The 26,250-nt window shown below is 35.5% G+C and overlaps 1 protein-coding gene across 1 annotated transcript; it reads right to left on the reverse strand.

The window, feature by feature from the left end:
- Positions 1-66: 66 nt before the first annotated feature.
- On the reverse strand, positions 67-25,774 carry LOC137391319 (DNA repair and recombination protein RAD54-like). The gene is made up of 19 exons (XM_068077749.1): positions 25,638-25,774; positions 21,609-21,712; positions 21,219-21,290; positions 20,835-20,978; positions 20,543-20,736; positions 18,863-18,968; positions 17,557-17,649; positions 15,358-15,426; positions 13,839-13,932; positions 12,016-12,140; positions 10,479-10,629; positions 7,993-8,172; positions 7,265-7,420; positions 6,508-6,627; positions 6,273-6,396; positions 4,893-4,971; positions 2,864-3,043; positions 2,551-2,714; positions 67-677 (listed from the first exon to the last, which is right to left on the reverse strand). The coding sequence occupies exons 2-19, from the start codon at positions 21,609-21,611 to the stop codon at positions 476-478; spliced, it is 2,256 nt and encodes a 751-aa protein (XP_067933850.1). The 5' UTR covers positions 21,612-21,712; positions 25,638-25,774; the 3' UTR covers positions 67-475.
- Between the last annotated feature and the right edge of the window lie 476 nt (positions 25,775-26,250).

Here is a 26,250-nt window from a genome sequence, read left to right on the forward strand (position 1 = left end):
ACCTCACAGATAGACTAAAGACCATGTTGTCACACACTAACAAAATGTATTTACAGATATTGCGTGCAGTATACGTTAGTTGAGCATAATAGAAAAACTAAGGTTTAGAACGAGAAGACAACTCGATAATATAGTGAAATGTTCGAATAAAGAACAATCTTCGCACGAAAAATGAGTATTTATGTAGAGGGGAATAATTGCTCAAATGTGCGATGGTCATTCAGCAATTATTTGCATAATGGACTATTTTAATGGCATAAAAAATCAAAGGTACTAAATCCCAAATTAACCAACCTTAACTGCAAATATTGAATGAATGAAAAGCATTATATCTGTGTTAAAATAGTGCCAGCACCAGCCTGAGAATTAAAAGGGATTTCCGACTAACAACCATTTATATTAATAAGTTTGTTTTATAGTGTACTATAACAATACACATAAAATTATATGTAATATAATAAACAGATGGTTAAACTCAAACAGTAACTTTCTGTTTTTCATGAGACTTGTGGTGATAGACAAATGAGACAACAGATTGCCACGCCCCCTTCAATATAGGATCACTCAAGCCTTTCTTGACAGCCGAATGATTCCAGGAAGATAAACTATCTCTACAATCACTGCCTTCTGGTGGACCTTTCACTTGTACGTTATTCACGCATCGTCTACATTTGAACCTGCAAAGAAATAGTCCGACATGAGAAGCTTTCCCTGTGTTATTGTATGGTCTTGCCTGGAAGAGAAGGTACAGTGTCCGCCATTCATGTTAAAGTCTTGTTTATTAGGCTTGCTGTTTCATGAAGAGATATGGTAAAAACAAGGAGTGTACATTAGAACTATACATATGATAGCATGGATATACACAAAGAAAGTAAACATACCTAGATGATTTTATATACAACAGAATCATATATACCTCACATACAATGTATATGCAATAGAACTACACACTACAAATATACACGTGTGCAAATATATTTTAATATAAACATATACAATCGCAGTACAACATTTAAAGCTACCCAGTTAAACTTGCACATACGACTCAACATACAACATACGACTCAACATACAATATTTCCAACATATGAGCGAGTACTTGGCTCAACATTTGAAGTAATTCCAACAGATGATACATGAAAACTACTCTCTTAAAACAAGTTCTCCAAATTAAAAGCTAGCAAAAATACTGGCAGAAATATAATAAAAATAAAATAATATAAGAAAATATAATAAAAACCATTAATTAAACTGTATATATATATATATATATATATATATATAGCGTAAGTTAGAACAGGTTATGTGAATTACATACAATGTATGTCAAAAGATCGATTTTGCATATCGAGGTTTGACTGCATTCATATATGTTAATGCGATACATAAAAAATTACATAAATTATTTAAATGAGTTATATAAAGTAACGTGGCAATATATACAGTAATACCTTCTACATAGTGGCTTTAACTATTGGGGCTTCAGTGCATTCATGGTTTTTAAACATCACTTCTATTCGAGTTTTTTGATTTTCATTTAGTAATGATAAGTTTATGTTTAAACGTTGTTTTCTTGTTTTGAAATAAGTAAATTGAAGCGGTGGTACAATGTACAGTATACTTGTTGTCACTATGTGATTTCAGTGCATTCTCTTTGCCTTCGTTTAGCAATGTATAGCAATAGACAATCAGTCTCAATATGGAAGTCCCCCTAGCAACGAGCTGGTCGATGTCAGCGATAAAAAGAGGATCCATTCCAGGAATAGATCAAGACTGCTCTTTAGCTATTGAACAGAATTTGACCATCGCTCCTCCTTCATTTACAGAGAATCGCCAATACGTAAGTTGCTTTCCAACATTTTGTTATCGTGACACCGATTGGTTCAAAAATATTTATCATTGAGTTTACCTCTTAGATTCTCGACACACTTCTTGTCGAGTTCATATGAATTTCAGTATTGTATAAACCATATACTATACAAGTATGCTGCATGTACACTTGCATATACTATACAAGTATGCTGCATGTACACTTGCATATACTATACAAGTATGCAACATGTACACTTGCATATACTATACAAGTATGCAACATGTAGAAGGACACACATGTGTATGTACCTGTATAGTAATTGTAAAAGTTTAAAAAGCAGCTCAAGTGTTCTGAGGTGTTAAATTTATGACTACTACTTAAAAGAAATCTAGTTACGATCTCACGGGTGGGTTTCAACTAGGAGTCATTACTGTATGTAGGTGTTTTACAGCTTGTTTGCTCTAGAATGGAATTACACCAGTCTTTTTTTGTCTGAAAATTCTAGTTCAAACACAAAGTTGTTTGAGATCTGAGACATTGGAAGACCGAGGTTAGAGTTAGACTGCATATCTACTTCTGCTGAAGATGACTCATAGCTAGCCTTAGATCTTAGCTAGCCTAGTGCTTAGATCAACACATTCTGCAACTTACTCAAAATTTTCTATTAAAAAACACTGACTAGCAACTCAGACACGTATAACTCTGCTCTCAAGCTCTAGTTTATGATCACAGGGTACCTGTCATGCGTGTCACTTTTAGTATCTGGGTTATAGGTGAAAAGCTCCCGCAGGTCTCCTAAACTAAAGTGTCTTTCTACATCCTCCTCCTGGTCAACCACACAGCTGCTCAATGCTTTTTTGTGTTCCTGTCTCTGGAATATCTTTTCTTCGATTGTGCCCGTCTACAATGCATTTTTCATCTCCGAATGAAGATGCTTGATTATAATCATCAGCAGTCTCAAACAAGGGTTATATACATGTATATGGATGAGTGAAGAGGTTATGACTCATCTACCTGACAACCTGCACTACAAACAGAATATCGACTCACAGCAACAAGCCTGTATATATAACACTGCTTCTTCTGACCATCTCTCCACACTCTGGCCATAGCCTGGTCGTCATTGGCTGGGTTCCAATCTGGGTCAAACATGACCAAGCGATTTGCTCCAATCAAATTGAGACCACAGCCACCGGCTTTACTGCTCAGCATAAATATAAAGTCCGAACTCTGAAAGTTTAGATTTACATAGATTTATCTACGAGTGTATCTATGAGTGTATCTACTAGTGTATCTACAAGTGTATCTACAAGTGCATCTACAAGTGTATCTACTAGTGTATCTACAAGTGCATCTACAAGTGTATCTACAAGTGTATCTACAAGTGTATCTACAAGTGTATCTACTAGTGTATCTACAAGTGCATCTACAAGTGCATCTACAAGTGCATCTACAAGTGCATCTACAAGTGTATCTACAAGTGCATCTACAAGTGCATCTACAAGTGCATCTACAAGTGTATCTACAAGTGCATCTACAAGTGCATCTACAAGTGCATCTACAAGTGTATCTACAAGTGCATCTACAAGTGTATCTACAAGTGCATCTACAAGTGTATCTACAAGTGCATCTACAAGTGTATCTACAAATGCATCTACAAGTGCATCTACAAGTGCATCTACAAGTGTATCTACAAGTGCATCTACAAGTGCATCTACAAGTGCATCTACAAGTGTATCTACAAGTGCATCTACAAGTGTATCTACAAGTGCATCTACAAGTGCATCTACAAGTGCATCTACAAGTGTATCTACAAGTGCATCTACAAGTGTATCTACAAGTGCATCTACAAGTGTATCTACAAGTGTATCTACAAGTGTATCTACAAGTGTATCTACAAGTGTATCTACAAGTGCATCTACAAGTGTATCTACAAGTGTATCTACAAGTGTATCTACAAGTGCATCTACAAGTGCATCTACAAGTGTATCTACAAGTGCATCTACAAGTGTATCTACAAGTGCATCTACAAGTGTATCTACAAGTGCATCTACAAGTGTATCTACAAGTGCATCTACAAGTGTATCTACAAGTGCATCTACAAGTGCATCTACAAGTGCGTCTACTAGTGTATCTACAAGTGTATCTACAAGTGCATCTACAAGTGCATCTACAAGTGCATCTACAAGTGTATCTACAAGTGCATCTACAAGTGCATCTACAAGTGTATCTACAAGTGTATCTACAAGTGCATCTACAAGTGCATCTACAAGTGCATCTACAAGTGTATCTACAAGTGCATCTACAAGTGCATCTACAAGTGTATCTACAAGTGTATCTACAAGTGCATCTACAAGTGTATCTACTAGTGTATCTACAAGTGCATCTACAAGTGTATCTACAAGTGTATCTACAAGTGTATCTACAAGTGTATCTACTAGTGTATCTACAAGTGCATCTACAAGTGCATCTACAAGTGCATCTACAAGTGCATCTACAAGTGTATCTACAAGTGCATCTACAAGTGCATCTACAAGTGTATCTACAAGTGTATCTACAAGTGCATCTACAAGTATATCTACAAGTGCATCTACAAGTGCATCTACAAGTGCATCTACAAGTGCATCTACAAGTGCATAAGAATTACATACATTATATTCATGTATCATGTATATCATGATTCAAAGGAGAGAGAAAATAGTGAACAAGCGAGGAACTTTTAGTTTCAAAAGAGAAATCATTGAGTGGTTGCGAATAACGCACGTAGTTCAAACAAACAGTTCACATGAGTGTGACAAACATCTAGTTCCGATTTATGATATGAGTTATTATAACAAACATATTAAACTTCAAGTGAGAGATCAATCATGTTAAATTTCAAAAGAGAGATTAATGTAGAGTATATTTTGTTAACCAATGGATTTAATAATCGGTTGTGAGATTCATAATTTAAGCTTACATAAAACAGCCAGTAAGTAAAAAACAGACAAATAGAGGAGTGAAAGGGACAGTAAAGCTGACGACTCATACAAGCGGGTGAATTAAAAGGTCAAGGTCAAGTCCTGAAAATACGACTTACTGTCGGGTCATTGAACCTTTCCACAACTTTAGCTCTTTTCTTTATGCTCATTGATCCATCTAGTCGTACAAACTGATACCTAAAACATAGAGAGGACAACTCCGATGAACACATGATAATGCAAGAAGAGGGATACAAGATACCTTCAAGTACATTCGCTGGTTGTGAATTAATATACAAACGAATGAGTGCATAATTACAGAGAAAGCGAAATAACAACCGGCTACAATCATGCGCACATTTTAACGACTATTTACAACTAACTTGTATCATGTCGATGAGGTACGTACACATGCTAAGACTACACAAGATAGGTATGTATGTACACAGCTGGATAATTTTATAAGTTATATTTTATAACTTTGAGTGCCACCTTTATTTGAATGTCACCTCTAATAGAACGTCACTATAATGGAAGAGTTGAAAAATACTATGCCATGGAGCTCAAATAGAGGTTTTACAGTAAGTAATCCATGGCCACGCAGTAAAGTTACACAATAACATGTAAATAAGGACAGAACAGAAAATAAAAGACATATAATAGCACATATATTTCTGAAATTCGCAAGATATTATAGATAAACATACAATACATACCTAATTGATATTACAGGTAAATACACATACCTTACACCGAATTGATATTATATGTAAATATGCATACCTAATACCGAATTGATATTATAGGTAAATATACATACCTTAAACTGAATTGATATTATGGGTAAATACATACCTTATGCTGAATAGATATTTTTGATATTATGGGTAAATACATACCTTATGATGAATAAATATTTTAGGTAGGTATATACATTGCACCTTATAAGGAGTATATATTATGGGTAAGCACATACTTTACAAAGTGTATACATTATAAGTAAGTATATACCTTATAAAGAGTATATAGTATAGTTAAGTGTATACCATATTAGGAGTGTATATTATAAGTAAATACATACCTACCTTATAAAGTGTAATGTAAGAATATATCTTATAAAGAGTATATATTATAAGTAAGTATATAAGGACTATATATTATAGGTAAGTATATAGGTAGGATATATTACAGGTAAGTATGTAAGAATTATATATTATAGGTAAGTGCATAAATACATATTACAGGTAAGTATATATGGAGGGTATATTAGAGACAAGCATATAAGGAGTATATATTATAGGTAAGTATATAAATATATATTCCAGGTAAGTATATATGAAGGGTATATTAGAGGCAAGCATATAAGGAGTATATATTATAGGTAAGTATATAAATATATATTCCAGGTAAGTATATATGAAGGGTATGTTAGAGGCAAGCATAAGAGTATATATTATAGGTAAGTATAAAATGAGTATATACTATATAGAAACACAAACCCTCTCATTCGTGAGAACTTCTCAAACATGTCAAGAGTCTGAGTGTAGTTGGATACCAGCACCACTTTGTCATCAGTTTGTGCCTTCACCATGGCCAACAGGAAGTCCAGAACTTGCATTTTACCTTGAGTTTGACAGCAGGTTGTGAGATGTGAAATGCCAATTGATTACAAGTCATGTTCACAACTGTTAGATTAGAAGATGAAAACCTTAAATATTCAGAATATACAAATACCTGACAGCTGTGGCTGAAAGCTTTTATTATTAGCAAAATTATCAGGGAATATCTTCATGATATTCTTTGGAATATCCTTGTCCTTGCCAGTTCTGCATGCTTCATATATCAGCTCAGGATCTACGCAAACCAAACAATGTCATCAGTTAACAGGGCTGAAGGCTTGGAGGAGGAATATTTGGTCTGAATGGAGAAATATGGCTGTTGGAAGACTAGAAGAGAATTTTGAAGGAATATTTTTACAATTAAATTATGGGGAAAAAGCTTTTGTTCTTTGTAATATATCCAAGTGATTTTTGTTGTTGCAGTTTATTTACTTAAAATATTGATTGGTTAGCTAGCAGCAGTGCCTTTAGTCCAAACTAAAAGATGGTGCATCTGATTTGTAACATGATAAGATAGTACCATGCTTACAGCAAGTCAGTTGTTTTATATCTGATCACACCGAACACACCAGGCTTGTGTGCTGAACCACGGATTACATTTTGGACAAAGAAAAAAACCAGAAACACTACCAAAATAAGATGGCTGAAAAAATAAACACTAATTACTAACCAGAAAATCCACAAGAATTTTTTTGTCGGCATATAGGAGAGCTCAGAAACTCATCAATACACTATGGCAGCAAAAACATGTACAGAATAATTTAATTACAAAAGTAAATACAAGCTTTTTGATGGCCTTTTAATGCGCCTGGATACTTATCCAGAAAATATAAATTTCATTAAGAAGCCTACATGCATATGGTAAACCTTACGATTGCAGAGTTTCTTAAGTTGTGTGATAGAAGAAAGTGAGGAGGGGTTCTTCTCCTGTTCCTCAGACTCTATAAACTTAGCTGAGTAGTGTTTGGTGAAGGCCATGTAGAGCTGCAACTGCAGTTCTGTCAGTTTGCAACAGACGACTTGTTCGACTGAAACGTAAAGGTTTGATTACAGTATGTAGAGATTTGACTGTAGTATATAGTATGTAGTATTATGTAGAGATTTGACTGTATACACAAAGTTTTGATGTACGAAGCATGACAAGTCCCTGTTAGTCCTCTAAATTAGTAAGCTGAATATGGTCTTTACCAAAATGAGCGCCTGTCAAATAAAGTTTTTGTCTCCGTTGTACAAGATTGCAGAATAACGGAAATTGTCATCAGTATTTTCCTAACTGCGAATGTATCATCACATGCTTCCCCCTTCTCCTCTGTCTCTCATGTCTCTCCCATCCCTCCGCTCTCCTTCTGCCCTTATTGTATGTCCCATGCTCTCTTTGCATTTTCCTCTATTTCGATCTTCCCATTTTTCTATTAATCGACCCCCTTTTCTCTCACACCTTTCTTTTTTTCCCCTTTCTCCTATCTATCCTTGCATTTCTCCTACTTCCTCACCCCACCACCCTCTCTCTCACATCTCCCTCTAGCACTGTTTCTTTCTTACCACCTCTCCATCTCACTTTCTCACTCCCCTCATGATATATACGGTGATAGTGACCCACTTTTCACTGGTAAGTATTTTGTTAGTAAAGCCTGAGTTCTCCGTATAATGCAGCGATCAACAAGGGTGAGCAGCTCGGCTAGCCTCTCTTTCCCCTTCTGGTGAACTGAGTCTGAAGAATCAGCGTCTCTGCTATTTAATATTGGTGCTTCATATTTCTTCTTAAACTCACTGGCGGTGCCTGCAATATAAGTGCACTAGACTTATAAGGTGCAGATGAGAGATGTGAGAGAATATTGAAATACAAGTATACTGACAATATATAGAGAAATTACTGACATATGAGAGTGCCTTGCAGAGTAGTATACACATTATATATGCAGCGTGACTACAGAATGTACAAAAAGTATGCCATGAATATACAGAGACAATACAAAAGGGTTACAAAGAGTATACAAATACCCAATGAAAAGTGGAACTGTACTATACACACACGGAGAATGTACAGAACATAGGTATACTGGGAGTTTTAAATTTAAGAAAGTTCAATAATGGTGCAATGAAAGTATAGACGAATGTGTATATATAGTGCATACTTAGCATATAGTAGTAAAAAAAAATTAGTAGAAATTAAAGCTATATGTACTATGAACTTCTGTGGTATGAATGATGGTGAGTTAAGAATATAAAAACACATATCAAATATACGGTACGAATCCTATAGACAAATGAGTGAAAAATCAGTCTACAGAGAAGTGGATAGAACAGACATATAGATTGATATTTAGACAAAACTGAGAAATAAGGCTAAACAGTAAAAGGTCTAAAAGCCGTAACAGTACATATGTAAAACTACTCAATATTTTATAACAAAGAGAGCGACAGAAAATGTCCTTTATTTAGGATGAAGCTGTAGAGTGATGCTGACATTTAGCCTTAGAATTTATAGCGCCGATTTTGGCAGGTTGATAGTCGGAAACATGACCCGATGCTAAGCAGGTTTAGAGATGAGCGAACTTACGAAGTAACACTTGATATGTACGTATGTTCATGCAAGTTCATAGAATTTCATGTAAAATTTATAGAGCTCAACAGACACATGTACGTTTGATAGAGCCCAAAAACACGTGCGTAAATAGCAAAATTAATTCACATACAAAATAAAATGACATGATACTTGCTAGGTTTAGTCAAATCCACAAGAACGAACATTGCAGCTTGAACATCTAGGCAATGCATAGAGCAAACAGAGAGTACCATAGAATGGCCCAGTGAGATTAGACAAACCTAGAAGCAATGCATAGAGCAAATAGAAAGTAACATAGAATGGCCCAGTGAGATTAGACCAACCTAGAAGCAATGCATAGAGTAAACAGAGAGTAACATAGAATGGCCCAGTGAGATTAGACCAACCTAGAAGCAATGCATAGAGCAAACAGAGAGTAACATAGAATGGCCCAGTGAGATTAGACAAACCTAGAAGCAATGCATAGAGCAAACAGAGAGTACCATAGAATGGCCCAGTGAGATTAGACAAACCTAGAAGCAATGCATAGAGCAAACAGAGAGTACGATAGAATGGCACAGTGAGATTAGACAAACCTAGAAGCAATGCATAGAGTAAACAGAGAGTACCATAGAATGGCCCAGTGAGATTAGACAAACCTAGAAGCAATGCATAGAGCAAACAGAGAGTACCATAGAATGGCCCAATGAGATTAGACCAACCTAGAAGCAATGCATAGAGCAAACAGAGAGTACGATAGAATGGTCAAGTGAGATTAGACAAACCTAGAAGCAATGCATAGAGCAAACAGAGAGTACCATAGAATGGCCCAGTGAGATTAGACCAACCTAGAAGCAATGCATAGAGTAAACAGAGAGTAACATAGAATGGCCCAGTGAGATTAGACCAACCTAGAAGCAATGCATAAAGCAAACAGAGAGTACCATAGAATGGCCCAGTGAGATTAGACAAACCTAGAAGCAATGCATAGAGCAAACAGAGAGTACCATAGAATGGCCCAGTGAGATTAGACCAACCTAGAAGCAATGCATAGAGCAAACAGAGAGTACGATAGAATGGCACAGTGAGATTAGACAAACCTAGAAGCAATGCATAGAGCAAGCAGAGAGTAACATAGAATGGCCCAGTGAGATTAGACCAACCTAGAAGCAATGCATAGAGTAAACAGAGAGTAACATAGAATGGCCCAGTGAGATTAGACCAACCTAGAAGCAATGCATAGAGCAAACAGAGAGTACCATAGAATGGCCCAGTGAGATTAGACAAACCTAGAAGCAATGCATAGAGCAAACAGAGAGTACCATAGAATGGCCCAGTGAGATTAGACAAACCTAGAAGCAATGCATAGAGCAAACAGAGAGTAACATAGAATGACCCAGTGAGATTAAACCAACCTAGAAGCAATGCATAGAGTAAACAGAGAGTAACATAGAATGGCCCAGTGAGATTAGACCCACCTAGAAGCAATGCATAGAGCAAACAGAGAGTAACATAGAATGGCCCAGTGAGATTAGACCAACCTAGAAGGCCAGGATTGACAAAGTTGAGCAGACTAAAATACTCAAGCAAATCATTTTGGATAGGAGTGCCAGAGAGAAGTAGTCTTCTCTTGCATTGGAGAGAGTTAAGTGCAGTATATGTCTGGTTCTCACTATTCTTTAGCCTGTGCCCCTACAAATGAAACAAATATTTAGTAATGACTCATAGTACAACTGCTCTTTAGCCTGTGACACAAATAATGAAGCGAATATCTAGTAATGACTTATGCTAACAAAGAAATACTAGTAATAAGACATTGGTAATGACAAACTGATGTGAGGCAGCGATATGATATTATCAATGATTTTGTAGAATAACTTAATTGCGAACCAAAACACACCTCTATAATGTATAAATTGAGTTTTTGGAAGTTTGAATAAAAGTTTCTCGTAACATTAGCTAGTTTAGTTTTAGAGAGGGTGGTGGGAGACGACTGTGCCGCAACAGTGCAAATGTTCAGCAAGCTATGCCAACAATATTATCTTTCATAAGTAGTTAAATTCTTATTAAAAATGGTATTTCATTTTAACATATCAATATAGTAAAAACTTTACATCTTTTAATCTAGGATGAAAGAAAATCTTCCCTTGCTGTCTTTCTGGCAGATAAAATACTGAAGTGTTGCAGACTTGCTGAGCTAGTTGTATATTTTTAAATCAGTTAAAACCTAAAGTATAACTTTTAATTTTTATTTGCTTTGTATTTAAAAACTATTAGTTACCAGTCAAAGGTCTGCTTACAATCACCTCAACATCTGAATCTTCAACCTGATATAGAATTTGAGCAAGTACTTGACAACCAAAGATATTCTGATATACATTTGTCAAAGTTTCCCAAAGAGTATCAGTCTTGTATATGAACAATCTAGTAAGAATTATAAAGAAAATACAAAATAACTCGACATTAACAAAAATACATAAGCTACATTAGTTTAAACTTTGCACAGTCTAAATTGAAGAACGATCCCTTTGCAGTGAATCTCTATCACCAACTCTACTGCCAAACTTGAAAATTTGTCCAGCCAACAGGTTCAGTCACTTATTCACATCACGACAGGTTTATTCTCAAACGTAAAGTAGCAATGAAGACTTTTCTCATGGACTAGTACCCAAATAATTTATCATTTACATATAATTTAGTTCTTTAAATATCATAGAATATATAATACAATTATCTTGATGATATGTGTGATCATTTACAGTATCAAGAAGTTCCACTAGGTGGTTGAGTTGTGGAACAAGTTAAACGAATTATAGCATATATGCTTATAAAAACATTTACATTTAATGCTTTTAACATAATAATGCAAATCATGGATTGAAATAAGTTTGTATGCGGGAACTGTAGATCAGTAATCTCAGATGTGGGTTCTACAGAGGGAAGGGGTTTGTGTTTATATACATAACCATTGAATAGAGAATTGCCAGACCACAATAAGGAAATTAGGAGTTAGCCGTTAAAATGTCTATTGGCACAACCAAAATACAATATTGCATTCAGAAGTGCTGAAAAACTCACCTCATCACAGAACATGATACCTATTGGTCCCCTGTTGAGCTGATCTATATGAAGACGGAGAGTCTCATAAGATATGATAAGTATGGGAGTCGGGTGACGGCGGCCATAGTTATGCATGAACCCAGCTGTAAGAGATGCATTTTGAGACTCAACACAAGCTGTAACAACAAAACAATTAGATTAAACAGTGAAATGCAACTTAAAGTAGACAACATCAAGCATTCAGCATTTGTATACAGGAAAGACTACTCCCTTCTTGGCAACACCCCATTCCTACAGACGCTAGAGTGAGCCTCCACCAGACAGCATATAGCCCAAAATTTTCCAAAGGTTATAGCTACCATTATCATTAGATAAATACCAGATACTATGACCTGACTATCAGCTCCATGATTACTAGATAACAACCAGATACTATGACCTGACTATCAGCTCCATGATTACCAGAAAACAACCAGATACTATGACCTGACTATCAGCTCCATGATTACCAGAAAACAACCAGATACTATGACCTGACTATCTACTACACAATCTACTACAATCAGTATACATTAAATAACAGGAGGAGAACAAAAGTCCAATTATGATCAATAGTAGAGTGCGAACCATCACAGTAAGCGAACCCATGTAACATGGTGACCCTTCTCAAAGTACTCATTGCACACATATGTGGTGCAATGTTTTACTCACCCTAACTTGGATAGCTTTACGCATATCTTCGACCTTGAATGGTTCAAAATTGACCAAAACATAGAAAACAGTAGGGTTCCAATCGTCAATAGTCATTTAGGCCTTCGGTAGCAAAAAGCTGAATCAACATCACTAGAGCCATATTAATATACCTTGACATACAAGGGCCCAGCATATGAAAAAATTGAGATATGAGGAAAATTTCAAGCAAGTTTTTGCCTTGAGATACGAGACAAATTTGAGATACAAACATACAAGACGGTTCCTGATACGGCCGCTAGGTGGCCGAGTATGCGAGATGCGGCTTACAAAAACAGCATCGCTCGGTCTTTCCCGTTAAAACAGTCCGAAGTTTTAAAAAAGCTGAAAGTGAAGGTGAAAGAGAGTCAAACACGAGGTCAAAATAGCCAAGAAAAAAACAGAAAAGTAGAAAAAACAGAAAAATAAAACATAATTAGAATTAAGTTTAGTGTAACATCTGATTAAACCTTATTGGTGAGCGTGTATAGTATGCTAATGCGTGTAGTACGCTAATGCGTGTAGTACGCTAATGTGTATAGTACGCTAATGCGTGTAGTACGCTAATGTGTGTAGTACGCTAATGCGTGTAGTACGCTAATGTGTATAGTACGCTAATGTGTATAGTACGCTAATGTGTATAGTACGCTAATGTGTATAGTACGCTAATGTGTATAGTACGCTAATGTGTGTAGTACGCTAATGCGTATAGTACGCTAATGCGTATAGTATGCTAATGTGTGTAGTACGCTAATGCGTGTAGTACGCTAATGCGTGTAGTACGCTAATGCGTGTAGTACGCTAATGCGTGTAGTACGCTAATGCGTGTAGTACGCTAATGCGTGTAGTACGCTAATGCGTGTAGTACGCTAATGCGTATAGTACGCTAATGTGTATAGTATGCTAGTGTGTGTTAACTAAGCTAAATGTAGCCAACCATATAATATGGCTTCTCAGTGTTAGTTGTCAGGCCAACTGTCAAGTAGAGACCAGTGTGACAAGGTCTATAGCAGAAACTTACCCTCAGGTCAGTGATACTACCGGAGAAAACTATAATTCCTAATTGTATAGTTACTATCAGAGAAGAAAGGTGAAAGCCATAAAATCCTCACCTAAATCCTTGTCTATTTTCTCTTTTGTGCCACTATCTATGGCGAGGGCTGCGACTTTTTGACCCAACCATTTGCTGATCTCATTATGCCAGTTCTACAAATGAAAAAACTGTGCTCATCTACATTATACTAAAGGCAGCCTGAATGAACCGGAGATACCAGAAGTAAACCAAAGGATAACAAATTTAATATTTAAACTGCGCAACATTTGTCCTCTCCCTCAACTCGACTGACAATTCGTATCTTCAGTGAGTATTTTTATCAATTCAAATGAAACAAGATTTTATGCAAAAAAACAAGACCAGTTTTAGGCGTCTCTGGCACTCAACCAATTTTTCAATTTCTTCGACAAAGATGTTGTAAGATACCATCTCAGAATACTACAACCGCTAACATTTTCGGATCAAATCTGTTTGCTGGATAATAAAATTTTCACTAATCAACTCTGGAGTTAGCCATTTACATTCAAAAGTTCCATAAGGGCAATCAGGCATACAGCCGTAGCAGCATGTTTATAGTTGAGATGTTGAGGAGCTGTAGCATTTATAGAAATGCTGAAGGATTGGTAAACCAATCTCAAACCCAATTTCTAGATTACAGCTAGCGGTCCTTGTAGACTGGTCACTGACTGTCACATAATGACCCGCAATAATTTTATGAAACTCTACTAGACAAAACCAAGTCATACTTTTACAAAAATTACAAGCCAACTTCTTTATTAGCTGTACTGAACAAGGAGGTCAACTTAGAGGTGAAATAGCTATTGTCATTAACCAGTTATTGTTCCCGTTAATTCCCATAGTTGACACACGCCTGACTATGTACAGTCATACCTCGACATACGAGTGCCCAATATACAAGAAAATTGAGAGACAAACAGAATTTGGAGCAAGTTTCTTCCATCCATGCGAGCCAGTTCTCAATAGTCACTATATGGTCAAGTATGTGAGAGGCTGCTTTCAAAAACAGCATCGCTTAAGCTTTCTCTTCAAATCAGTTTGAATAAGTTGTTAAACGGTTGGCTAAAAGTTATAGGGAACGCGAGGCATAATGGGAAATGCGATGCTGTCAAGTCTCTCTCACACCTCTGCTGGTACACCACTAGCTGCTGTTGTCTGTTTGAAAGGTAAAAACTCCATACAGTATGTACTATACATGTATAATAATGTTACATTTTATTGCAGATCTTAACCACTATATTTGTTACTTTGTGAGCCATAGGTGGTGAAGAAAGACAAGTAAAAACACATTTTTCCGTTGTAATATCCTGTTTTTAAGTGGTTTTTTCAGAGGGTGGGAGCGAATCAATTAGTATTTAGTTTTTTATATAGGAAATATTGTTTTGAGATACGAAAAAATTGACATAGGAGCTCGGTCCCGGAACGCATTAAGGTCGCATGTCGAGGTATGAGTGTATAAAATAAAATACTATATTTATTTTACCACAAATAGATCAATGATATAAATATGCGAGCATTGAATGGTGATAAAAGAAGTGGGTAGAACGCTCATGCTTTACCTTTACAAGACTAGATGGGCACACTACTAGTGCTTTGTCTATTAGGGGCGAACCAGACGGACTCTGTTTCTGCAATAAAATATGAAATGTTTCTGACATTATGAATAAGATTCAAATTTTTCCATTCAGTTAGGACACCTATTATGAACTCTGACATAATATGTTAAGACACCTAACATATAATAATATGACATCGCATAACATAATAACATAAAAAAAGCATAAAAACATAACATAATATGACATCCATGTTAGGACACCTAATTATAATAATGTTAGAATGTAGAAACACATTGAGGTTACTGCAGAGTTCATGTTGAATTCTGGGAATTTATCCTTTTCGGCAGCAATAGTTGGATGAACTACCCTTCTACTTATATCAACTACTTACTCAACTAATATTTAATGACTCTAGATAAGACGGTTCTACTTCATGGTGAGCATAATTTCAACTTAACAATCTGTATATCATACCAGTGGTGCATTTATTTTAACCGCTAACACTTCAAACAAAGCGTACACAGGATATTTTTAAAAGATGTAAGTCATCTGGCACAGGTCACCCACATACAATTCCATTGTTGATTTTAATATCTATAAAGGGATACTGATGATGTCCCTATCCAAACCTCATCCAAAGATTCTATAATAGCTTTCTTAAAAATGTTGATCATAAGAGTTTAGGGTTTAATTAAAACTGAGCATTTTAATTACAAGCATGTTTCATTGATTTTAATCTTAAAATATCTTGGCATTCAGATCACCTCAAACATCGTAAACAATCGGAAATGATAGAAAAATACCGATACTTTCTAATAACATTTACCAAAAATTGTGCGCAAGTTCATCTTAAGGGATAAAACAAGCAGAAGTACTGGTCATGTTTGACACATCGGTGACACCTGTTCATATTATGTTATAGGTTGACTTGCAACAAAATTCACATTACAGTTATTTGGTATCATAAGATTCACTATGTCTTACTCTGTTGTGTTGTAAGTGCAAAATATGTGGAAATGTGATTACAAACTCTTAAAAGCTAAAAAATTCATTTAACTTTTTAACCTTACCTCGAAGGAGTACATATCAATGTCTGATAATCATGACGAGCCTGTTGGTCACCTGTGATAATCGAAAAGTGCTGCGAAAATTCTTTGCGAAGTATTGGGTCACATGATCAGATGACGACTTGCCGATTAGACCAGGCCGCAACAAAACTGTAAAGTTGCGAGCATCTATATTTGATACGGGGTCTTCGGTAAAACCCGAAGTGTTTGTCATAAACTAGTGCTACGATAAGTTTTATATTGAGCTTTTTATTGGCCTTTCTATTCACGTGAAAACATACGTGACAAGACGATAACCAAATTTTGTGGCTACGTCATCAAAATAAAGAGATTCCAATCTACAGCGGCTTTTCGTTTTTGAGCTTTTAAGAGCTTGTAATCACATTTCCACATATTTTGCACCTACAACACAACAGAGTAAGACATGGTGAATCTTTTGATACCAAATAACTGTAATGTGAATTTTGTTGCAAGTCAACCTTTAAGGTGTAGGATGAAGAACCAGACAAGGGTTTTGATCTTAAACATTAGAATTGATGATAGGACAGAGGTACGAGCCAAGTACTTACAGAAAGCGGACAACTTTCTTATTATCCACAGCGATTCACCCAGAAAATACGGTAACATTAATTAATCTTTCAGTAAAAACCATTTAATGGATCCCCTCATAAATCTTGCAATGTCTATGATTACTAAAATCTTAGAAATAACTGTCAAATTGTATTGTTAATCAAGATATTACGCATCAGTTGCTAGCTACCTTTAAATTAAATACGTTATGAAAAAATTGAATAATCTTGTTTATATATTAAAAATTTAAAGCTTTAAGTTTTACTGAACATTGAAGTATAAATTAAGTTCTACTGAACATTGAAGTATAAATTAAGCGAGTAAATAAGATTCAAACGGCTCTGTAGTCAGCCATAAAAATATATAGTTGGTAGTGAGTGAAGCTAACATAACACATGTAATTTTAGTGATACGGAAGTCAAATCAAAGTATTGTCTTACTAAAAATCAGATAATATAAGTTATTGCTGCATGGAAATTTATTTAAGCAATTCTTGTATCATTCATTCATTAACATACCAGAAACTTCCCAATATAAAGTTAACAGCATCAGTTGTACATACCAATACTGTCCATAGGAGTGTTATGCACTGCAATGTCTTTCCCAGTCCCATTTCGTCGGCCATTATGCTGCCATGGTTATCAGCTATTTGAGCCTACAGTAAAATGAAACAAACTCTAGCATATTAAAAATAACTTAAACCATTAAACATTAATCTGTTATTTCAGGTTACCATGCAGGCATTTCTCAACAGGTTATAAAACATTTCCTACAATTGGCTGTTAACCCGTCTGCTAATAATGAATGTGTAATATAATGACACCAAATATTATAGTCTATCAATGACATAGAATACTAAGCATGGCCTACACTAGTGCTGGGCACGAGTACTTCTTGGCCAATGGGTTTTTCGGGTATCGGGTTTGTTAATACACGTTTTATGTCTAAAATTTTTAAACATCAGACATCTTAAAATTTACAACGCAATTATAGCTCTATTCAATTTATTTATTATTTTTACTATCGACCGATATTCGTGCTTGCACCGTAAATAGGTGAGTTGTTAAACAGTGCTTAGAGGACAGGGCGCAATAGACCGAGTTTTTGTTCACTCTACTCGACTGATCGGTGTACTAAAACCAGAACTCGTAAGTAAAAACTGAACCCGCAATATCGAAATGCTCAAAATTTCTATTACCTGAGACTCGAGAAAAGATAAACCTGCAAGTTCAACGAGTTTTATTACAGTGTCCAGCACTAGCCTACACAGTATATAAACGACACTAAACTTTAACACTAAACTTACAATCTTAGCGAGAGAAGTACATCAACACTGTTTAGGATACCAAATCGAACCATTCAGAATCTGCTCAGATACCAAATCAAGCCTGATAGGTCTCCAGATCAACACAATACCATAAAAACTACAAATTCGCTTTATTCAACTTGTTACATAATAACTACTATATATAGAACATTGTTACTTCTTTACATTAGCTGTGATAGCACTGAACTATCAGTAGATAACAGACAGCAATTTACAGTTTAATAGTTACAACAGAAGTTATAGTCTGATCTCACAAGATGTGCTCAATATTGGTTAAGTTGTGACTGAATGATAGCCAGTGAAATGACTTTTTTGAAAACTTTGTTTATATTAAAAAATTAAAAAAAGTAAAAGAATGAACCTGTTAACTCAGGGTTTAGTTTAATATCTAACAAAAATACCCTTATTTACAAAAATATTTCAAATTTTACCATGCCATTTTTTAGTAATAAAGCAGCGCCCTAGCCAATCAAATTTTCAAAGAGCAGACACTAGGATGCTCGTTCAGGAGTTTATACAGAGACACTAATTATAATATTACCCCTGTTACGCAGTCGTACATAAACTTTACACCCTCTCGCTGGTGAGGACGAAGCACATTAGAGAGGACCGGGTCCACGACGACATGCACTTCAAGGTCATTGTCACTGTAGTAAAATAAAGATCAATGTTACAACCTTAGCAACTTTGTGAGTAGCTTCTATGGACAACGGCGCATGATCCTGATGGTATATAATTTATTTGACACGAGTTTGTCCAGATACTGAGGTGGAAGGTAGACTTGCTAACTTTATTTAGTAAGTGAATACTACCTACAAACCTTAATCTTTGAATAAATACTCGCAGACCTAAAACTGAATATCTGTAGAAACTGATTGAAAAAAATGGAGTGCAAGTAAGTTTTAGCATTTATTGTTCAAAATTTCTCGAAACATGGCAATGTTCTGAATTAAACATTTGTATGCTTCTTCACATAGTTTAGTTTGAAGTTGATTGATCAATATTTAATGGTGCTTCCTACCTTTCTTGTTTCATTTTACAAACATGGATACCAAGACTAATGTGAGTCATAGTGGTGGAAAAGGAAGGACAAACTTGCAACAAAATTAAAGCAACAAATAAAACATGAGCCGGGATCTTCGGATACAAACTTTAACAAAAATCTAAAGGCGTCTACTGAACATGAAAAAAAAATTAAAGTGTAAAAAAACTAGTGACAGGAAAGACTGGACATGATAATCAGATAAAAGTACAAAATTACTTGATGTATAAACAAAAATAAGTTGTGTTAATTTAAGGACTGCATTATATAAGTTAGACTAGCTCCATATATCTATCCCCACCTCTACCTAAGTCTGTCTCCTATATCACCAAGACTACCCTTCAATTCGCCTGTTTTTAATGTAAAACTATGAGAAAAACAATTTTTTTATTTATTACTAGTTTATTTCTTTAGTTTTTGTATATAATTTAGGCTTTTACGTGTAGTTGTATATAACTAACATGTAGTCGTATATTACTAGCAAGTATTTGTATATTACTAGCATGTAGATGTATATTACTAACATGTAGATGTATAGTACTAACATGCAGATGTATATTACTAGCATGTAGATGTATGATACTACCATGTAGCTGTATATTACTAGCATGTAGTCGTATATTACTAGCATGTAGTTGTATATTACTAGCATGTAGTCATATATTACTAGCATGTAGTTGTATATTACTAGCATGTAGATGTATACTACTAGCATGTAGATGTATATTACTAATTTGTAGTTGTATATTACTAGTATGTAGTTGTACATTACTAGCTTGTAGATGTATATTACTAGCTTGTTTAATGTTCTATGTAATAATATGTAGTATTTATCACTATCTGTTTGAGATGTGGATCAAATTATACAAAATACAATGTATTCTTATAAGATTGTTTGTTCCAGCATACAAGTTTTTACACGCAAAGCGAATATCCAGGTGGTTTAATTATGTATGTTGAGATTTAACTGTAAAATATATCATCTTTTTTTAGGCTGGCAGTCTACGGCAAGCTTAGAATTATCACTTTTTTACATTTTTTCATAAAAATTGATAAAGCAATAAAAAATATCTTAGTAGAAAAGAAATTTCGTTGATATAATATTATCGCAGCAATAACTGCTAAAAACTTGAGACAACGCCATCAAGTAATATTACGAGAACTTTGGAAGCCAGAGACCTGATTGTGAGCTGCTCATGAGCACGCAATTCCTTTGGATGGTAAAGAATGAGTGCTCCTTCCTCAGCAGGATCGTGAAGAGCTCTTTTACCCCCCTGGCGTCTGATTCCCAATGCCTTGGTATAGACTGGCCCATTGTAATTAGGAATGGGAATTTTAAATGGCTTTGACAAAATCTTCCTTATCAGATCCTCCTAAAACAAACAACAGTTGGAAAATATATTCGGCCATTCTCTGTATTGCAAATGCCACTATTCTAGCTGCATGCATCTCGTATATCTGTGCTACTAACATATGTATCTTTGGAAGTGTCTTCGCCATGCTTTGTCTTTGAACTGCTCATGATGGAAGGTGACAAGCAGTTCACAGGTCGAAGAGGTCTTTTGTAAGGAGACATAAAAGGTTTAACTAGAGTGAGACCTCTCACCCTTTTGTTCTACAATGAGATGATAGATTTCAGCATAAAATTATAATTTAATTTTATCGATATCTCGTTTTATTACACATCTTAACATTAGCACATTATTACATTAGCACTTTAAAAATCTCCAAGGAGAGAATTGAATGGCATTGCTCAAAGCACATTATATATACATGCACATGAAGGAAAGATACTACATTGAATATCATAAGTTTATGATACTAATTTTAACATAAGGAAAAATAAGCCAAATACCTGTTCACCACTAACATTTTCTTCAGAAGGTAGCAATCTTTTACCTGCGAAACTAGGAGCAAGACTCTTCCTCTAAAACACCAGAAAAACTGCTTAGTAAAGTGGTAGCTCAGTGGTTTCAAATTTCATTTTAAAAATTAGCTTGAGCATAATCTCTGTGTAATGTTCTGAGATTGTGGAACAGCGTGTCGCTGACCTAAAAACTTAGTACTAGTGAGGCAAGTGCTTTCTTTAGTCAGCAAACAGCAGCTAACCTAAAAAGATTTATGCAAAATTACTTGGCAACCATCATTCTACTTGCATGAAAATAACAACAAAAAAGGAAAAAAACATTCAGAGAACAGATAAACTCAACAAAGAATGATTAAGAAAAGATGTAATAAAAATTACCATTTTGAAATTCAGTACTGCCTCCCTCTAACTCAATCTCGCCACGAATGCATACATCAATTATAGTATTTATAATGCCTTCCTTAGTGTGATAGACATAATCACTGTAATAGAACCATATAGCATATAATGTAGATATAGTTTATACTAGTTTACAATATTGAATTTGTGTATAGCAACTTATGCATTTGACAGTTTGACTCGACAGAGTTGGTTAAATGTCTGCTCATCAGTCTGATAAAAGATGCCTTGAATGGAAAAATCTAGAATCTAGCTGGTTATTGCTGAGTTTAGCAGGCTTTTAAAAAAATGTAGTCTCCTCCAGGACTTGTCCACCCCCACCATGACTAACTGAATGTCAACCCTCATGTTAGTTCTACCAGCTGAAAATAGCAACTAAGATTATCTACATCTCCCTCTCATAGACAAAAACTGCATCAAAATAAAAGACCATGTAAATTGCAGAGCCGACGAACTGTATTATAAGCTAAAGAGAACGCAAAAATAATCACAAATCAGTTCACACATCCATAGAGAACACCTACACCAGATAGAATCTGTTACAATATATCGGCATTGCAGAACCTGCTAACATTCTGCAGCCCACAGCATAGATACAAGATATATATGCAGCTGCATGATTTTTAGGTTGAACAGAAATAATGATTTGAAGTGTCAATAAGTACTACATCATTAGATGAGTACTTGTGCAGTTGCCATTGAAGACAGAGCAAGTTTAATGTTGATAAATCAAACCCCAAACCCCTTACAGATGTAACAAGTTCTATTTGATTTTTTATATAGCCTGAAAACAGAAAGAGCTTGACGCTGACTCTTATGACCTAACAGAAGCTACCAAACGCTTAGTTGACAATCTCTGATATGACAGCATGAAGTAGAATGGAATAGGGAAGTACTGAAGACATCGCATAAGGCACAAGGGAGAAGAATGGCAAGCAGTTAGCTAGAAAACAACTTATAACCAAAGGCAGGAGATTTTCCGTGATTTTGAGCACAGTATCACACGGTGTCAGAATTTGCCTACAGATGGCTATGCATGATGCTTTAGTCTGACGGAAAAGAACTTTTAATAATCTGTATTTCATTTTTTAATAATCCTTTGCTGAACATTTCAGTTATTATTAAACTCTAACAGCATCTAGCCAGATGGCTGAGGACTAAACTGATTGTAAAAGATGTTAGCTTTGCTATTAGAGATGTTAGAGTTGACGTCTCTGGCAGTAGCTTGACATCTGATGCAAATTTTAAAATGCTGTCCAAGATCTACCAACTAGCCACAGATATCTAAGACATCTGGAGCAAAACCATTATTTAACGTGTTGACACAGATGGGAGTGGGAGAACTATGTTACAAATAGTTCAATTTTGATGAGGTGATGGAAGGATCAGAGAAAAACTCTAGAAAACACAATTCAAATGCTTGGCAATTATTTTAAACCAATTAAAACATAATAAATGGAAGGAATAATTTGTTATGATAAAACATGGCAAGGTTACTATCTAACAGTTTAACATAGACGTTTGATTGTCAAAAAGTTGGGTGGCGAACGTAAATGAAACTGCGAAGGTGACCATGACATTTAGAAGGAAGGTGGCTGAGAAATAGAATGATGTAGAAGAAAATGTAGTGACACAACTTCTGGCTAAACCGACAATAGCCGAGGTTCAGCTGATAATAGTTCACAGATGAGTTAGCTTCAGACTCCTTATCCAAAAGTATCCACAATTTTTTAGGGTTTGGAAGAGATGCAATCAACAGATGACGCATCCTTGAGGCCTAATTTATGCCGAGAAAAGATGGTGATGGAAAGACGTGCTCAGCTACAGAAGGAACTACGAAGACTGTAGGCTTTAAGGGTAATGGAAAAAATGAAATTCCCACAGAATGACGAGCATTTTGTATGGTAATTCCTGAGAACAGTGAAAAGCTTTGTCTCTAAAGCACATTGAATTACTCCGTTTAAAAAGAGTTCTATACCTTGAATACTAGAGAAAAAACTCTAAGTGGGTTAAAGAATGTTAGTTATAGCAAGATGGACGCCATTTCTGGATATATTCAGATGATTTGGTCGGACTTCCTAGAACTGTATGGGTTTTATTACCCCATTTAGCCAGTGTTACTGTAAATGGCTTCTGTTTGGCATTTCCTGAAATCAAGAGATCTTTCAATGACCAATGTAGAAAATTATTGTCAGAGTCGAGAGTGTAGTTTGTCAGGTCAATAATGTAGTGTTATTGTCTTTAGATCTTCAGTGGCTACAGACAGAAGAATTGTAGTTTTATTGGCAGTTTATTTTACTTCACTTGCGCCCAGAATGACTCCCAATGTCAAGGACAAACATAACACGTAATGCAAACATGTGTAAGGAAATACAGCACTTAATATTCAAGCCTAATTACACTATAGATAGATTACAGATCGGTATATAATTTACCAGAAAAAAGCGCAACCTAGGTGATAGAATTCTGGAACACTGTTAGCAGTTAATGTCACATTTACTCCAGAAAAATGTGAATCTAATATAGAATTGGTTGAAATTTTGGATACATTATTGACAAAGGTGGAATCCTAATAAAATCAAAGAAATCCTAGCTTCTAAACTAACATGAGGAAACTAATTGAGCAGTAAGAAAGTGAAACATGTGCAGCAAAAAAAGTCTTTTGGAGTATGTCCTATTGGCTATTCCTTTGATCAACTACTTTACAACCAGGACCTAAATTCAATGTGCATTTATAAGGGCTGTTCTGTACATGAGTAAAGGTCCCTAAACAAAAAGATGCAATTCAAACAGACAAGTGATGCAACACAACAAAAGACATCAGGTACAACGAAGATGTCCCCTACAATGACTGAAACAAGTTCTTATTGTTAGAAATGATGTGAAGAAGCCAACAGCAACAGTTATCAACCACAATAGAAGTTCTATTTTACAATAATGGTATAATTTTAAGTTACAATGGAGCTCAAGTTCATACTGCCAGTACACATGCTGAAATAAATGTAGAATGTATTGCCTACATAGTATGTAGTATGTACAGCCTATTGCAATGCTTACATTACATCATGCTTGATGCAATGACTTTGTGTTAGACTATGTACATGGACTATTCAGTTGCGTTTTAGATTTAAATAAAAGTACTAGTGATCTGTTGCTTACTGAGTGTTTGATAAACCACAATAAACAGTGAATAAAATTGTTGCACACTCCTGTTTGCCGCTGTCAAATCAAACTATATTGGGTAAGGCATCAAGGTTGGGGTTACAAACATAGACGGGTTAAACTGATGTGCTGAATCCAATCAAATTGCCAAATTAGCTTGAAAACTACCTTTGTTTTTATTAGCGCCATGGTCATTTGTATCCCATGCTTGAACCTGCAGCATTAACTTGAAGCTATATACCTAACATGTGGCACCTTGAACATTTGGGAGAAACGCAGTGTTAATGCGTAGCATCATAGGGTAGAACGAAATAAAGAGGAGTTGAAGAGATTGAGCAAGACAGCAGAACGACATGCACCTTTTGGCTAAGAGTAGGAGTTAGTTGGCGACATTGAATGTAGTCTCACATACAGACCTGCCAACCCTGGAGTGGAGAAAGGAGTGAGAGTCTATTTTGGGGGCAATAAAAATGCGAGGATTTGATAAGTGGGGTAAATTTTCATAGCATATAAAAACACCACAGCGGAAGATAATATAACTCCATATGGAAACCAGTAACCACATGTCGAGGAGGTTATTAATAGATGAGAATGCCACAAATAGGTTTATACATAGTTGTTTATTAGTAGTAAGTATATGACTACTACTGGAAGATTGGGGCAAAAAAACAGGTTTTCTTAGGTAAAAGGGGCAATGGCGTGACACGCGTGAAGCATGAGGTGAGGCAATTGCGTGAGTCTCACACCCAATAAGTGAGAGTTGGCAGGTATGCTCACATAATTCCACATTTTGTCTACTACGCTAAAACATGAAACTGAGCAGTGCTTGACGCTTGCTACAATTACCTTAGGCGTTCATAAATCGTTGCAATGCAGAGGGGCTGCAAGTAATAAAAGTGATAAAGCGTCACACCAAATAGGTGCTTCGATCAGAGAATATTACTCAAGTTGAGCTAATGTGACGGGCTTGAGCAAACTATTTTGTTACCCTTCGGTTTCACTTTTATGCAAGTCTCTTACTTTTGTAAGGCGCGCCTCAAACAACCAATCAATCAGCTGATTTTAGTCATTCTGCGAATCTCCGAATTAGCTTAGGTTGGTGGTGCATAGACGTTTTGTGTTTTCACGTTTCTTTCATATCTATGTCTAATCAATGTATGCATCAGATAAAAGATTGCAGGTAGAATGTGTATTATTTGCTACTCAACATAAATGCTAGTGCGTTGCTAAAGACCACGCAAATAAAATTATAAACGCAAAGTGTTTTTGGCTTCATTATGTCCTAAACTGTTAGCTTGCTTGCAATTGTCTCAATGTGTGGGTACATCGCTACGATCGTAATTAAAATTGGAATATTGTTTGTATCAATTTTTTGTTGTAGTACATACTTATTTTCCTCTTCGTAGATGTTGTAAACCTATTGCTTTGTGTAATTGACTTCTAATTTCATTAACAACAC

This window comes from Watersipora subatra, chromosome 3, assembly GCF_963576615.1.
Source record: "Watersipora subatra chromosome 3, tzWatSuba1.1, whole genome shotgun sequence".
NCBI lineage: Eukaryota > Metazoa > Bryozoa > Gymnolaemata > Cheilostomatida > Watersiporidae > Watersipora > Watersipora subatra.